At 39.4% G+C, this 16,965-nt stretch overlaps 1 protein-coding gene across 4 annotated transcripts in view; it reads right to left on the bottom strand.

Moving 5' to 3' along the window:
* Positions 1-3,369: 3,369 nt before the first annotated feature.
* Positions 3,370-16,965, bottom strand: part of LOC144044239 (polyamine-transporting ATPase 13A3-like) — a 34,398-nt gene continuing 20,802 nt past the window's right edge. Inside the window, exons 14-32 of one of the 4 annotated variants that reach the window (XM_077558515.1) lie at positions 14,603-14,664; positions 12,690-12,828; positions 12,361-12,438; positions 12,122-12,272; positions 11,778-11,898; positions 10,585-10,709; positions 10,328-10,485; positions 9,169-9,291; positions 8,995-9,074; positions 8,845-8,887; positions 7,961-8,070; positions 7,722-7,818; positions 6,882-6,954; positions 6,581-6,752; positions 6,299-6,480; positions 5,545-5,633; positions 4,677-4,757; positions 4,386-4,475; positions 3,372-4,145 (exon numbers count right to left, since the gene is read on the bottom strand). In XM_077558515.1, the coding sequence (XP_077414641.1) occupies positions 3,966-4,145; positions 4,386-4,475; positions 4,677-4,757; positions 5,545-5,633; positions 6,299-6,480; positions 6,581-6,752; positions 6,882-6,954; positions 7,722-7,818; positions 7,961-8,070; positions 8,845-8,887; positions 8,995-9,074; positions 9,169-9,291; positions 10,328-10,485; positions 10,585-10,709; positions 11,778-11,898; positions 12,122-12,272; positions 12,361-12,438; positions 12,690-12,828; positions 14,603-14,664 (2,154 nt within the window). In that variant the 3' untranslated portion in view covers positions 3,372-3,965. Of the gene's footprint in view, positions 4,146-4,385; positions 4,476-4,676; positions 4,758-5,544; positions 5,634-6,298; positions 6,481-6,580; positions 6,753-6,881; positions 6,955-7,721; positions 7,819-7,960; positions 8,071-8,844; positions 8,888-8,994; positions 9,075-9,168; positions 9,292-10,327; positions 10,486-10,584; positions 10,710-11,777; positions 11,899-12,121; positions 12,273-12,360; positions 12,439-12,689; positions 12,829-14,602; positions 14,665-16,965 lie in introns of all 4 variants that reach the window. The other 3 variants (XM_077558519.1, XM_077558517.1, XM_077558518.1) reach the window with 3 other exon arrangements.

Below are 16,965 nucleotides of genomic sequence, written 5' to 3'. Positions count from 1 at the left end.
CAAGTTTCAACATGCCAAATCAATTACATGCAGATAAAATCAGCCTGATAATACACATAACAGATTTGGTTCCAGTTCATCTTCCAATCAAGCAAGTCTTGTAAACCTGGAGGAGATCATTGATCAATCGCTTTTTTGATTCATACGGGTGTCAAACACAAGACATATAGAAGTGAGTGATAGAGTGGTCGTCAACCAACCCCGAGATTATGGGTTTGATCCCCGGCCCTTGTGACCATGTCGAAGTGTCCTTGAGCAAGATATTGAACCCCCAGTCGCTCCTGATGCTGTGCCATTTTTATTTTTTAACTTTATTCATTAATTTTTAAAGGACCGTGTACAGCACGTGTCCAATTCTGGTCCTCAGGGCCACTATCCTGCACACTCTAAAAACAGTTAGGCCAAAAATAACCCAATTATGGGTCAAAAATGGACCGATCCTCTACTTGGGTCTATTTGACCCAACTTTGAGTCAAGAAATGGGTCTTTTAGTGTAAAACAACTCATAAATATTGGTCAAATCCTTTACTTGGGTCAAAAAATTGGGTCATTTTGTGTAAAACAACCCTGAAAGTAGGGTCAAATTGACCCATAAAGTGGATCGGTCCATTTTGGATACATAATTGGGTTTTGACCCAACTGTTTTTAGAGTGCTACTTTTAGATGTTTCCTTCAAACGCATCTGATTCAAATGATCATAGTTGTTATATCAGGCTTGGCTTGGTGATGAGCTGATCCCCAATCACAACTCAGCTGTTTTCTGAGTTTGGTCATGTGACGATTGCAAGCTGAGCCGCGATTGTTCGTTTTCTGAGCCCTGAGCAACTGTGGTGTCATTTTCAGTTGACCACAAGTGGAAAAATGGTCGCCCCCTGAGATGAATAAAATAAAATAAAACTGGATTTTGCGGTTCATATTCATATTCCACGAAGGCAATATAACCAGAATACCGTGTTTGGACGAGATCACCTGCATTGAACATATTGTAAAGAACATTTGGGGGTTGACTTCCCCAAAAGACAAGAGACAGGACAAGCACATTGAGAGACATGAGTGATGCGATTTAATAAAACTTGCATGCAAGGAGACAGTTCAAATATGACCATGCTGGGGCTGCAAAATGCCTGAGCATTTTTCTTAAGTGCATACATACAACATATAGCTGGCATTGGGCCGAAACCTTGTACATACTTCCAAAATAGTCACTTCTCAGGAGACCCCCAAAATGAAATGTTTGTTCATTGCATCTGCAAAAACAGGCAGCCATTTTAACACTTTAGGTTGGTAAACAATATGGGAAAAAAAATACAGAGACAGTTCAATTTACTTTGACACAACTGGCGTGCAGCAAAGGTACGTTTTGTCTGTTTGGTAATTGTAGGATATCAGAGACAGAAGGAGGCAGGAGCGAGGCCTTTTGTGTCTTCACACGAGAGCAGAATAGGTAAGTGCAAAGAAATGTTTTTCTAACAGGGTTATCATTGACACAGCTTGTAAGGTTTCACCTTGAGACCTGTCATTGTTGTAGCGAATCACAAGAACAAATTTGTTGAACCAGTCCTTGGACACACAAAATGTTTACCAGAACAGCTGCCGTTTCACCTAATGACATCATGGCAGAACCGTTCATTCTAGATCATTTGCCAAGCCTCCCTTTTAGTAATCTTGTGAACCCAATGCAGATTCTTACGCAAGCTCAATTGAATGAGAATTTAAACTGTTCAAAACTCCAGTAACTGTAATTTCGGCAAGTATTATTAGGAATAAAAGTACAACAGAATGATCCAAACCTTGTACAAACCACTCTCTCCTTTGATAGCATCTGTAGCACACATGATTAATCTGTTTTGGTTATGATGGATGGACGGGTTTCTTACCTTGAATTCATCTCCAGATGAAAGACCAGTCTTCATAACACCAGTCAAATCATAGGCTATCCCAACTCCAGTTTGGATTTCTGTGTATAGTTTAGCCCACTGAAAACAACCTGGAGTAATGATGGCAGATGACCTGTGAACAAAACTGTACCCAACAAGTAAGCCTAGAAGTTTTTTTTGTTTTTTTTTAATAATAAACATATGTATTATAAAAGCTGCTGTTTGTAACAATTTTGCCAAAAATATCTTTACAGTAGCCTTTTTATTTGACCATTTATGACTGAAAAATCTTCTAATTAGCGGATTAACACCTTAGATGTTCACAATGGGTATTCCTGAAAGCCTGGAGCTAATAATTTTCAAACTGGATTCGGGTTTGAATTTCCCCGCCCTGTGTGGTGAAGAAGGGTATGTGCAGTTAAATTTTTCGTCAACAGTTGGCAGTAGCAATTTGAAAGTCAATTTTATGCATTCAGCAGCTTTAAATAAGTCACACTAGAGGACATTGAGGGGAACAACATTATTACAAGCAGTGAGCTCCTTTTTTTTTTGTATAGCAGATAAATGTCAGTCATGTGGCAATTTTATTTTATTTTCATAACTGGATTTCAACAGTTTACAGGCAAGTTAAAGTCCCCAAGATCTCAATTGCAACTCTATTTACGTAATTCCTATATGACAAAATAAGAAGTATTAAGTATAGATGTTTTCAATTGTAGGGCGAAACATTTTAAAAGTCCACATTATTGAGGCGTATTTTTATTTCACCAGACGCGTGACTTGTAAATGTGACAGCAGATCAAATACACTATTCACAAAATGTTTGGGACATGGGGCTTGGGCATTCAGGTTGAACTTGCACTATAACCTTTACAAGTGAATTACAGTTGACCTTCTGTAAACCTTAGAATGCACATTTCCGACTGTTGAATGTTTCAGTACTTTTTTCACAACTTGCTCTTGTCGAACAAGCACAAAATTCACATGCTGTAGCTCAGCTCTCATATTTTGTGCTTTATCATGTGGAAATGTGTATTCTAAAAAGATTTGGGTCAAAAATAACTCAAATTGGGTCCGAAAGGAACTGACCCAACTTATTGGGTTAAATGGGTTGGGTTGTTTTGTATAAAAATGACCCAAAACATTTGGTTGTGTGGGTTGTTTATTTGACCCAACATTATGGTTTAAATGAATAACCCAATTCATTTAGCGGTCAGTGGGTTATTCATTTAACCCATAATGTTGGGTCAAATGAATCAGAGGTCCCCAACCCTGGTCCTCAGGGACCGGTATCCAGCCTGTTTTCCATGCCTCCCACAGCCAACACAGGTGGAGATCGTTATCAGCCTTCTCCAGAGATTGCTGATTCGCTGATGATATGAATCACCTGTGTTGGCTGTGGGAGGCATGGAAAACAGGCTGGATACCGGTCCCTGAGGACCAGGGTTGGGGACCTCTGAAATGAATAACCCAAAAAACAACACCATTTTTGGGTTATTCATTTGACCCAACTTTATGGGTCAAATGAATAACCCATTTTGGGGTCATTTTTCTACAAAACAACCCAATTCATTTAAATGAATAACGCAAAATGAATACGTTGGGTCAGTCTCTTTTTGACCCAGCTGCCAGAGTGTGTGTTGAAATGAGAATACAATGCTTTGAATCCTGCTCTTGTCGCTCTGTTGTAACCTGTTGGCAACCATCTTTTATTTGTTTCAGAGGGTGAGAAGGTGTGAACTACCCCTTGGGGTTAAAAGTCATCCATCCATCCATAACCTTCTACATCTGAAATCACAGTTTCTCCTCACAAAACAAGGCAACCTACTAAAAAATTGTTACAAATGTCCTTTAATGTAAAAAGTCTAAATCAAGTCTCAGGTTCAGGGACAGTCTGAAATCACAGATGTACTTCAACAACTGTTCCGAAAGTCCTTAAATGTTCAGTTCAATTGTATTTGACCCTATATACTGCACTCATCCATCCATCTAGCTAGCTACCTATCTATTTCTTTAAAAAACAAATCTATTCAAAGCAACAGTAAGGAATAGCGTCTAGGGAGGCCACTGTTTCCGTCACCACTGGTGTCAAAATTTGACAGATATATGTTGAGGTGTGCCGGCATAGGTTATAGTGGAGGGTGCGGGAGGCCAGTCAAGCTCCTCCTGCAGCTTCAGAGCCAGATACTTGTATTTAATCTTTGAGGTCCGGTTTTTACAACAGAAAATCCTGGAGAAGAAGGCCGAGCCCCAACGTTCGTTCGCCATCTGAGATCAGGTGCGGGATGAAGGTAGAACACAAAAAGTGTGTCAGTAAGAGGTACGCTGAGACTCAGAGCTCTTTGACAGTGTATAAAGATGTAAAGGTACGTTATAATTTAAAAGGTAGATGTGTACCTTGATGCATTGGCTAATGAGTGTAAGTGTAAAATCATTCCAACGGGACAAAGCATGAATGCAAGAGTAGCCATGAGGTTTTTAAATCAAACAAATCAAATTCCTGCCAACCTGTGTTGTGTTAGCAGTGTGTTGTTTGTTGGTCCACTTTACACCCGGATTGATTGGGAAAAACTTCCACAGAGTTTCAAGGGTCAAATTCTAGGAAAAATGTTTTGGGGATCAGAGGACTCCATTTTATTGATTCGCAGACCCACACATGCACAATCACAACTATTTGAACATATGACTAGAATTGACTAGAAAGGATGAAATATTCAAGGAACAATCATTGTGCAAACAGAATGCAATTTTGTATTTTCACATAAGATTTTACGTCACTTTGTGAGAGTGTGAGCATACCTCCAGGATGAAAGACAGAACAGCATGTGCTAAAATAATGATGAGGAGTGTAATGCGCCACTCGTAAGGAACGGTCGCAATCTGAAGGAAGGAAGAGAAACAGGATGAGCAGAGAATGGACACACACTTTCTGCCAACCACTGGAATTTATACAGCATCATGCTGATATGACTGGTGGGTCATCACCAACAAATATTTACAACCTACATTCAACATTTGTTCCATGAAATTGCCTTACTTTATTCCTAACAGTCTATTTCGTTGTTTTTCGTAACATCTCTATAGGCTGCATTGTTTCCATTATGTGTATATGTATGTTTATTTTATGTCCAATCATATTTCAGCAGCTTTGTGATGCCATGCCATCTAAACTGCCTTCAGAATTACTAGTGCTGGCTCAAGTAACTTGAAGTATAATAATGTTGTGACTGTTTCATTGGCCAAACAGATTTCAAAGCCATCTCACAATAACATGTGTTTTTCCAACCTCTGATTGGTTGAACAGAGCAAAACATGTCTGCACACATTAAACGAAAATGGCTGACAGAGGAATGGAAATGCACTTGGATTCAAAGAAGACTACCAGAAAATCTAGACATGATAATAATAATAATAACAAGGGTCCCAAGATTGACCCCTGGGGAACCTCACGGTTCTTAGCCATTTGGTCTACTCTTGACGATTTCTATAATCGTAATATCATAGCAGTGTTACTAAGAGGAGGACAGTCTAGTAAATCTCCTCCTACTGGAGGTACCTATTACATGTCCCACCACTGATAGTTAGTTAAATATACATGTGTAAGTGAATTAGAGTCAGTCGTTCAATGAATAAACGAAAACAGATCAATGAAAACATTTAAGTTTACCTCCATCAGTTCATCAACAGCAGGAATAGGATTCAGCATGATGAACAGGATAAAAGTATACAAAATAGTGCAGGTTAACACGAATGACCCTAAAATGTAGAAAACAGAAAAAGTTAGCCGAGAGTAAACCTCCCAAGCACTATGCCGCGGCACATTAACAAATCGTGGGAAACCATCAGATGTGCAGCCAGACATATCCAATTTCACTAAACTGATGTGAAAATGATTGCTACAAGTAATGTTTCTTTTGTTCCTCTATCTATGCCAGCGACATATACTGACAGGGGGAACAATTCAATACTCTTCCACCAGATGGCAGAATGTAGATTTAGCGCAGGGGTGCTCAAGTTGGGTCCTCGAGAGCCCCTATCCAGCCTGTTTTCCATGTTTCTCTCCACTAACACACCTGATTCATGATCAGGATCATTATCAGGCTTCTGGAAAGCTTGCTGATTAACTGATCATTAGATTCAGCTGTGCTGCAGGAGGGAAACATGGAAAACAGGCTGGATAGGGGCTCTCGAGGACCAAACTTGAGCACCCCTGATTTAGCGTGGATCCACCTGTTGCCATTCATAAAACTTGTTCTGATTGGAGCACGCTGCTTGAAAAAAAATGTCATACTAGAAATTATAATTCCATTAGATTATTTTTTTTGTTTTTTAATCCAGTGTGTCTGGATAAACCATGAGAAAAATCATGGTGAAAAATGAAAGCTTTGACAACAATCTATTTTCATTACACACAGTCTTACAGTTTTTATAGCTTGGTTGTCTGAAGGGCTTTCCTTTGGCAAAGACAATGGCAACGATCAAGTACTGGAAGGCAGACACATAGAAGAGTGAGGTGTTTTCAAAGTTCTTGATGATATATAGGGCTCCTGTTTCTGTTTTGTTGAGGCTGCAGGTGTCACTGAACCTGGAGCCATTGCACTGACTGTGACAGAGGAGAAAGTTTGTTAAAAATATACAGCAAACCTATTTGGGTGATGGATCATGAAAAATCAAGGTGGAATGAGGTACAAGGTGCCACTCACATTTCCTGAGGCGTCCGATACCAGCTCTGTTGCTGCACTAAGAAGAAAGTAAAGATCTGAAAAAGCAGGCAGTTGAGAATCTGAAATAAAATTGAGGAGAGCACCGGGATGGACATCAGACTGGTTGGAGGGGTGCGTCGCACCAGATTCTTCCACGGTGGGTTCAGACTCACTACACATCAAAACAAACCAGTTGAACAATTAGGTGCAGGATCAGGAATCTGAGTTGCCCCTGACACCAAACAAAATGGAAATGTTAATTAGACTGGTTGATTATTGTGCACAACTTCATATTACTCACTGGTGAGGATGATTAGAGAAAGCATCACAGTGTCAGTTAAAAGGTACTGCCAGTCTCCAAAATTGCTGACAACCTAAATAGGGCACAATCCTGTAAATGTCAGCGGGGAAGCACGACAGCTCAGCATCCACCCACCCAGTGGCAGCTCATTTGAATGCGTGTGGCTGCACGTAGCGCACATGCCACAATCGACCACGGCATACGCCCACAATGTGCATTAAGCATATTGTAGAAAACTAACAATTAATCTAATAATAATTATCACCACATCGAAGAATGTATTTCCATGCTTGTGATTTCATTTGTTAGGTTTCTGAAATTTTATTATCGTATTAGGTTATTATTTGAATTTATTTCTATGTTCAAAAGAGCACATTTCTCCAATTAATCATAGTAACTAAGATATCAGTGATTACATGACTTCAGTTATGGATCTGGCAAAAAAAAAAAAAAAGGATTTATACCTAACTTTTTTTTTCTTAAACACAGTCATATTTTTTTAAAGGAAAAATACCTTGCTATCTTTCTGATTAAATAAATAAATAAATGATTTTCTTGTAACAATTATCGATCTTAATTATTGGGTATGATTATCCTGACACCTGTTTGCATTTTTGTCATCATTTTATTTTTATTTTTTTTTCCAGATGTCTTGCTTAGTATTTGTGCCTATTGGTTTTTTTGCCCAATAACTTATTTAACATATTTTTTATTTATGTTCCTGTTTTGCCTGTTTCCCGCCTTTAAGGTCACCCGTTACCAACATGCCTTATAATGAGTAATATACTTGAATATAATTTGAAACAGTCAAGAAATGACCAAACATTTCAGAATAGATACCGTGTAGAGAAGAATGACTCCGCAAAACATGATGAGGCTGAAGAGGGACATAAATTTGAACACGCAGAACGTTGTGACAAGAGCAGCACGGCCTTGCCTGTGGACAGTGAGAGAACCAGTTTCACTATTACCGGCATGGAAACATGCATTGTGTATTATGTAACAACAGAAACATTGAATTCTCTGTAAAAAAACACAACTGGATGACACTGACAAAATCATGTCCAACTGGAAGCTACCTGATGAGGTTGGTAATGCAGGAAATGTTTGGGATGTTGGAGGTGAAAGGTGAAGCCACAGAGGCCTCCAGCTCAGAAAGAGAGATCCCACTGTGAGCTTTCTTCAGCGCCTGCATGGAAGAGACAGAAGCAACAGAAGACATTCACCAATTTCATAGTGAACAACTCACATCAACATGGTACTTTTACACCCAATTGATTGAAGAAACTCTTTAGTTATGCACAATTATACTATGCTCTAAAAAGAGAATTGTTGAACCAATTTAAGATTAAAAAGAGAATTGAATCGCACGCACGCACATACACATTCTCACCCACGTACAAAAAAATAAAAAATAAAATAAAAAAGAGAGCAATGATGATGACATGTCAAATCGGTAAAATTACCAAATGAACAATACTGAGCTCTCCAGAAAAAAATAAAAATAAAAAATAAAAAATAAAGAGAATTGTTGATAACTTATTAAAATTGCTCCGAGTGGTAACACATGATTGAGTTATGTTAATCCAAAGTGAATATATTAAGTTAAATATACTCATAATTAATTAAACTTAATATGTTTTGTTGTATAGTAAGTCTGAACCCAAAGTAAATATATTACGTTAAATGAACTCATAATTAATTCAACTTTATATATTCACTTTGGATTAACTTTATCAAATCATGTGTTACCACATGAAGCAATTTTATTAAGTTAGTCAACAATTCTCTGTTTAATATTAAGTTGGTTCAACAATTCTCTTTTTAGAGTGTATAACCTATGTATCATAGATCAGCTTGGTCACGGAATGAATTAACCACGTAAGACATGGTACCACTCTGCAAGATTTCATTGGGGAAAAAAATGCTGAATGTGTGATTTGCAAAAAGTGCAGATACTTACCCCGCAGTCATTCGCACCATCCCCAACCATGCCAACAGTGTAACTGCATGGTGTAAAAAAAAAAAAAGAGAGAGAGAGAGAGATAACATTATACACTAAAATCCGAAAAATGAACACACATATTCTGTGAAAATACATCAATTGTCTGACTCTATGCTCTGCAGGGCTTGCACCAGCTGAGTCTTCTGTTCTGGGGTCATGCGGGCAAACACAGTGGCTCTCAGGAGCAGCTTTAGCGCCCCGGTGAGGAGAGACAAAGAATAACATCCAGTTTTTGTCAACCCAAGGCACAGAAAACTGAAAGCGAAAAATGTATCTGAATACCTTTTGGACAAGTTGCGGAAAGTGCTCAGTGATGACATAGAAGGCTCGGCCACTCACAGCAAAGTGATAGCCAGGGTCCTCCTCACTCTGCAATCCGTCATCAGCTAAGATCATCTTAGAGGTCTGAATGGGAGCAGAGAGTGAAAGCACATTCAAAGACAATTGAATTGCATTCATTTATTTTTAAATCCACTGGAGATTCACAAAGAAAAGCATCCAGGCCGGATCTCCCAAAAGCGCGAATGTAGGAAATCTATATCATGATCTGATGAAACCAAGGTTGAACCAGGCATACATTACACAAAAAAAAAAAGAAAAAGAAAAGAAAAGAAATAAATAATTTGGGACTTCTGCTTTAAATCATACACATGCTAATTTGCAAACTTTAGACAGGTCTGTACATGCGCTTTGTTTTGAGTCACATGAATGGGAGCCAATTATATGAGCTGTATGATAGTAACAGGATGAATCTGTGTGCCTCGGCATTACAGAACGGGTTTGTGCAAGCAAGAACACTTGAAAGATCAAATACTACTGCACATGTTTCCTTCCATCCAACACAAATTCAAGTATAAAAACGTATAAAAATGTTCTATTTTAAATATTGCTATGGTTCCAAAAACGTATTTATAATATTTTTTATGCTAGAGCATACAGAAGGCTTTGATGCAGCCTCTGAACTGAAGAGAATGCTTAAAGCAATAGCAGCTATTACAAAAACGGCCAGCAGGTGGCAGCAGAGTATAAGAGATCTACAAGGGCCAAGTTGCAAAAAAGCTTTCAACAGATTTGTGAATAATGATGAAACTTAGCTATATTCTACTGTTAATTGCTGCAAAACGGAAACAGATAGAAATATACTTTTTTCCTGATGAAAGAAGAGACTCTAATCTTTCGTTTGGTAGGGTCCATGTTTTTATAGCAATAAAACACAATATTCTGTGGGCCTTGCAAAATCAGTCAAAATCCAGTAAAACAGCCGGGAGCAAAGGGCGTTGCTTCAGTAAAAATGGCTGGGAGTGAATGAGTTAAATGTGATTTTTGATTTTGTTACATTTTCGTTCTTAATATTCAGTTCAATTTTTTGAATTTATCACACATCCCCCATCAGTAAAATATAAAAAAATATATATACATTTTTCACATAATATTCTCATACCTGGTTGTTTGTCTTTAGTGAGTTCTCAGAGTAGCGCCATGTGATAGTGGCAGGGTTTCGATCAGTCGGAGGAATGGCATCGGCAATAATGACTTTCTCATGGCCTCCAATCATTCCACAGTCTCGAGCCACTGATATCGCTGTCAACATGTTGTCACCTAACAGCACGCAAAGGTGATGGCAAAGAACAACGAGCTTATTATCTGGACTTGAAACATACCATACATAACATTAGAAGACGTTAAAGGAGTGTTTACCTGTAACCATTAAAGTCCGAATGTTGGCTTGTTGTAAATCACGCAAAACGCCAGCTGTCTGCTCTTTGATTTTGTTCTGCATGATGATCAAACCAAGGAAGTTCATGTTGGTCTCTATCTGCTCTCTATTAAGTCCAAGCACATGTGAAAAACACAGAAGTCAACCTTATCCATCCATCTAGCTAGCTAGCCATCTATTTCTTAATATATATGTATATATATATATATATATATATATATATATATTTAAAGCACCAGTAAGGAACAACATCTCTTCTACTACATGTAACGTACACAATAGAAAACCATTTTTCATAGCATTTTCTTTTTGTATTTTAAATTACAGTACAACCATATGTATACGTTATGGAATACAGACACTATGGTAATTCTCAGAATGTACAGTACAGTATTTACATTTGTGAATTAATTTATGTCGGTCTTTATAATATTATCCACATAATATCTTATCCTTTGAATTCAAGAGACATTTATTTATTCATCTTTCCATCTATGTAGCCATCTAATTTTCTAGGACAAACCTTTGTTCATATTTGTCAGTGAAAAAAAGTATTCTTCTGATGTCAAGCCTAAAGCTTGACGAAATCCATAAAGCAACCTTGGCAGGTAAAAGAATGTCTTTGTAGTCTAGAGTGGGATGTTCCCGTAATTGTGCAGTCATTATATTAATGGAAGAATGCACAATGACAGCTGTAAATTTGGCGCCAACAGAGTTTTTTTTTTTTTTTTTTGAACCGCCAACAGAGTTTGGATGGCAGTTTGATTTGTCAAAATACATACACTAGCATACAAAAGTCAATGGGGTCAACCAGACAATTTCATGTTTTCCATGAAAACACACTTTTTAAAATATACATTGCCATTAAAAAAACTAGAGGGTCACTTCAAATTTTTTATTTATTTATTTTTGGGGGAGAAGAAGTAGAAGAAGAAATGCACTGGTTTTACCACATTAACAACTGTGTTTCTAATTAATTAATGGTATCTTTATTGAAGGGGGGATTAACTGTTTTTATTTCAACGCTAGGGACATTACTATTACTACTACTACTACCACTATGTGTCCTCCATAAATCATTGTATGCAGTTAAAAAAAAAAAACATCTTAAGAGAGTTCTGTGTGGAGTGTTTCTGCGGCCATGTAATAATTCTGTGTATGGATGAATGCATACCGGCTGAGGCTATGGATTTTAAGCCAGGAGAGTGCAGAGTCCAGCTGGTGATGTGCCAGAGCGATAACCCTGAACCCCTGCCGCGTGTAAGTCTCCAGGGTCTCCGTGAAACTCTGTGGCACTGTGGAGACAAACAGTGTCAGAGCAGGCCTGTCTGTCATTTGTGAGCTCAGTATATTAACAGTTCTATCCAAAGTACCTTGACTAAATTAATTAGTGCCAGCCGGGTTAAAAGGAATATTTGACGTCTATAGCCGTCAATGGCAGTCAATGTGTCAAAGGTACTCCAAATCTAACAATGGGCATACTGGATTACTTAAAATGTTCATGAACACAAGTCTGACCTGTGTGTGGTTTGCAGAGATTAACCACAGTCTCTGGTGCTCCTTTCAGGTAGCAGTCAAAGTGTTTTTGTCCCAGCTGCCGGACCACCACACTCATCCTCTGCATCGCCGAGGAGAACGGGAACTGGCGCAAAATGCCAAACTCGCAGGACTAAAAGACAGAAGACTTGTTTATTTCTCCAAGAGGTAGACAGCATCAAGTGAGAAGTATAAGGGTCACGGTGGTGGTTAAGGATTACCTGATCCGGAAATTGAACAACAGTAGAAATTCTGGCATTGTAAAGTGCTGTCTGGTATTCGGTTGCCTCCTCAAGAATCTGGGCAAACAAAATCTCTGGTGATATTTTGGAAAACTGACTTTGGAATTTTTTGAATTGCCAGACGACCCATCAAAAGTGTAAAAGTTACACAGCCAGGTGAACTTAATCTTCAAAAATGTGTGTGAAAGCAATAAAATGTAAGTTCCCTTTCAAATATGAAGCCTATTCTTCTTTACAGTACCCACAAAGACAGCAGTCTCGTGGGAAGACAAACGCATTTTTACACGTAAACATCTAGTGCTCCTTACTGATCCGGTGGCGCTGAACACCTTGACGTCTAAAGGGTCCCCACAGAGTTTGCCTTCTATGGTGATCAAGGAGTGGCAAGTTGCCATGCAGGCGGCAAAAGAAGTCTCTGTGGATATCTTAGTGTTTGGAGCTGAGAAACTGTGTGAGACAGGGAAGAAATTACTCACCAATTTGACTGCTTTTAAACTTGAAAATAATACAATGATTAGACCCATTTATTGGAGGTAACACTCTAAAAACAGTTGGGTCAAAAACAACTCAAATTGGGGCAAGAGTGGAGCAAACCATCATTTTTAGTTATTTAACCCGAAAAGTTGGGTCAAATTAAATTAATAACCCAGAAAACTGGGTTATTTTGTAGGTCAATTCATTTGACCAAACTTTCTCATATATAGCCCCAAAGGTGGAGTCGAATTAAATTAATAACCCACAAATCAAACCAATTTTTGGGTTGTTTTGTGAGTCATTAATTTGACCCAACTTTTTTGATTAATTCAATAACCCAATTGAAATGGGTCAAAGATGAACCGACCCAACTTTTTGAGTTATTTAGTCCTAAATGTGGGGTTGAATTAAATTAATACCCCACAAATAACCACATTTTTTGACCTTGGGTTGGTTTGTGGGTTATTCATATGACCCAATGTTTTGGGTTAACTGAACAACCTACAATGTTGAGTCTGTCCCTTTTTGACCCAATTTGGCTTAATTTTGACCCAATTGTTCATCGAGACAACTTCATCGAGATGCGCCCATAAAGATGCAGCGTTGTCTCCTCAAGACTAATAGTCTGGATGTTTTTCAGACAATAATAAGTACAAATAGTAAGATTAGATACATTTCAGTCCGCCTGCTTTCTTAAAACGTATTTTCTGTAATGCTTTGGTGCAGAAGGAGCTCGTCTGTCACGAAGGTAGAAACATGCAGATTCGTTTACACCTATTAAACTGCTTAGTCAGCTAGCTCGTTGACTGGTCGGGGGTTCGGCATGAGTACAAACAGCTAGCGCCGGTGACGTGTCGTACACAGCATTATAAATTAGCAATTTTTTGTGTGTATTTAATTAGAAGTTGATTTAGGGGTGGCGTTGTGTTGATCTTGGCGTGCAACAATGTATGATAGGAATATATGATATGATAGGAATCTTCTACTTATTGCTGCACTTAATTTTTATTATTTTAATTTTATTTTAATTTAAATTTTATCTATTTCTATTCTGTTGTTTTCTCTTTACTGTAAACCGCAGCTGGACGGAGTCCAGGAAAAAGTTCCCCACGGGGAAAATAAAAGTATATCGTAGCGTATATCGTATCGTATCGTATTGTATCGAATATGTGGTAAAATAACTTCAACGATGTGGTGTTAGGTGAATCAAGCAAGATGGCATTTTGGGGATTTCCTGACAAAGAGTGTTTTTGGAGATGCAAGGGTTCTCCTGCTTAACAGCGACAATATACTTTTGTAGTATAAGGTGTTTTTTTAATGCACCCATGAAAATCATCATAAGCCATCATAATTGCCTGCAGTAAATAGATATAATTGCATAAAATGAGATGGCAGCTCATTGAGTTTTTTCGGCCAGATTTTTGTTGTTGGACATTTTCAGATGGTGCGATACAGACTTCCCAGCAGTGTCAAATGCAGCCTTTGCCTGGTTAAATCATTATGTCAATGAATTATGCTACAACATTTTTCAGTTTTCAGGAATTCATGGGGGTGAAAATAAATGTTGTACACCTGTTTTAAGGTTACAAAATCCCCCATCATATTGTTGACAGCTGGCTAGATAGATTGATACCAGGCAACACTAGAGGAACCAGTTCATGTTTTGATCATTATATATTTTGAAAAAGTGAGTAATGTTAAAGTATGAGGACCCAGAATCCTGTATCCAAAAGATTAAATGACTTACATGCCATCTTCAGCTCTCTGAACACCCCACAGGTCTAAACAGTCTTCGGTTAGAGTGCCAGTCTAGTAAATATTGCAAATCAGGAATTCTAATTAGCTTGTCACTCATTAAATAGACATTTAAAGAAAGAACATTTGAATAGCTTAGTTTAATAAACAGAAAACATCCTAGTCCTATTAAGAAATTTACACTTCAAAGGGTTATTTACATAAATATATTTGAGAATATCAGAGAAAATGCTGGAGGAACTTAACTGCGGCTACACAGATTTCTGACGGGGCTATAGCACCCCCTAGTCCAGGTGTAGTGCTAGTAAAAACAGTTCATCACTTCATAATGACAAATATGATGTGGTTTTCTATAGTTACATTACGCATTAGTCACCATCTGCACTCTCCCAAAAGTGTCATATAAAAATCCCTTTAGAAAAGGATCAAGTCTATCCAGATAAAATGTATTTACCCATCTCGAAATGGGAGACAGACTTGTCTATAGCTCCGGAATCTGACTTTTGGATTCAAGTTTGTGACAACGTATTTAAAATGACAAAACACACAAATTTACAACGTATCCAATATAAATGATTCATAGAAAACATATTACTCATACATAATGAAGAAAATGGGACTTTCAGATGCCGACATTTGTCTCCAGTGTTCACAAAACACTGCCGACACTTATTTTTATGCTTTTTATGCTTTATGGTTATGCACTCCGGTTATGTATTTCTGGACTTAAATCTTAGAAAAACTTTCCGCTATCTTGGACTGTAGGATACCTTTATCTCCAAGCTTGTTTTTGCTAGGTGACCTAACAACTGACTTACCACGTAAAAAATTTCAATCTGCATTTGTAGCCCTTACTATCGCCCCAAAAAACTATTCTTGTTATCTGGAAAGATTAACAAACTCTGAATATCGACCAATGGCCGAGTCGGCGAGCTGGCGAACTTAGTAAAAGGGTTAGTTTTCACTAGGCACGCCGGCGTGACGACCGGGCCTTTCCCCGCTGGGCCTGAGGTTTGGGGGTGCCTCCTGTCTCCCGGTGCTCCCTTCCCCCCTTCCAACCCACCGCACGGCTGGAGGTGGGGTGGGCGCGGGTGCCCCCGCTACTCCGCTGTCCGGCCCTGATTCCTGGGTACAGGGGGTCCCCGGAATTTGGGGGTCGGGGTTTGGGGGAATGGCGGGGGCGGGGTCGGATGGCTGGGTGGTGGGTGCGGTGTCTGGGGGCCGGGGGGGGGGGGGGCGGCGGGGGCTGGGCTGTGATGGGTGGCGGGTGTGGGTGGCGGGGGGGAGCTGGAGCTGTGGGCCGGTGGGGTGCCTGGTGGGCCTGCCATGCCCCGTTCTGCTGCGTTGGGTTCGGGGCGCGGGCCATGTTGGTGTGGGGGGCGCTCCGGGCTATTGGGTTTGCTCTTCGGCCAGTAGACGTGTGGGGCCCGGGGGTTGTGCCCTGGTGCTGCCGAGGCCTGGGGGGCACTGGGGGGTTGTGCTTGCCCTGTCCTGGCCGGGGTCGACGGCTCCCCTCTTTGGTGGAGGTTTTTCATGCATGCCAGATCCACCGAACCAGCATCTACCGAAATGCAAACACAATCTGCTTCTTCCTCTGGTCGCTCAATCGTGGAGGCTGATGTCTGTGGATCTCACTATGCTTCATCTATCCTTCCTTTCTTTCTTTAGTCTTTCCTTTGGTCTCTTGAGGTCTCTCTAATTTGTTGGAATTTATATGCTTCTGGGGTTGGTGAAAGATTCTGGTTTGTAACCCTGTGTGTAGTAGGTGGTGTCTGGTCCGTGCTGGGTCTCACTTTTCTCTCTTTTTTTCACGACTATCGGGATTCTGAAGTATTCGGTTTAGGTGAAGGGTATATGATTTTTAATAGGTTTCAGGTGAATTAATGAGTACAAACTCACACGCACACATGCACACACGCACACTCAAAAAAAGAGAGAGCAATGATGATGACATGTTGAATCGGTAAGGTTACTGAATGAACAATACTGAGTTCTCTCAAAAAGAAAGAAAAAAAAGAAAAGGAGTGAAAAGTCTGAAGTTGTTTAAGACGTGATGATGCCATAAAAGAGACAGGGATGTACGAGTTCCGTGCTACCTTGGTCAGTTTGTGGATTCTTTGAGGTTTCTCAAATTGAATTGAGGAATTTGGACTTCTTGGTTGATGAATACTTTTCACCTATAATCCCAATGGGTGTGTGCATTCAGGGTTGTTATCTTTGGGGAAGTGACATCTCTGATCAAAGATGGAGCCGTTTTGTTCCGTACTAGGCAGGTGAATGATTGAAAAAAAATGTCATTCACCGACCACACCTAACGACAATACCAACAACTGTCATGTTAGCAACCCCCACAAC

The sequence above is a fragment of the Vanacampus margaritifer genome, chromosome 2 (genome assembly GCF_051991255.1).
Source record: "Vanacampus margaritifer isolate UIUO_Vmar chromosome 2, RoL_Vmar_1.0, whole genome shotgun sequence".
NCBI lineage: Eukaryota > Metazoa > Chordata > Actinopteri > Syngnathiformes > Syngnathidae > Vanacampus > Vanacampus margaritifer.
The sequence above is the reverse complement of the archived record's forward strand: the minus strand, read 5'-3'. Positions and strand labels throughout refer to the sequence as shown.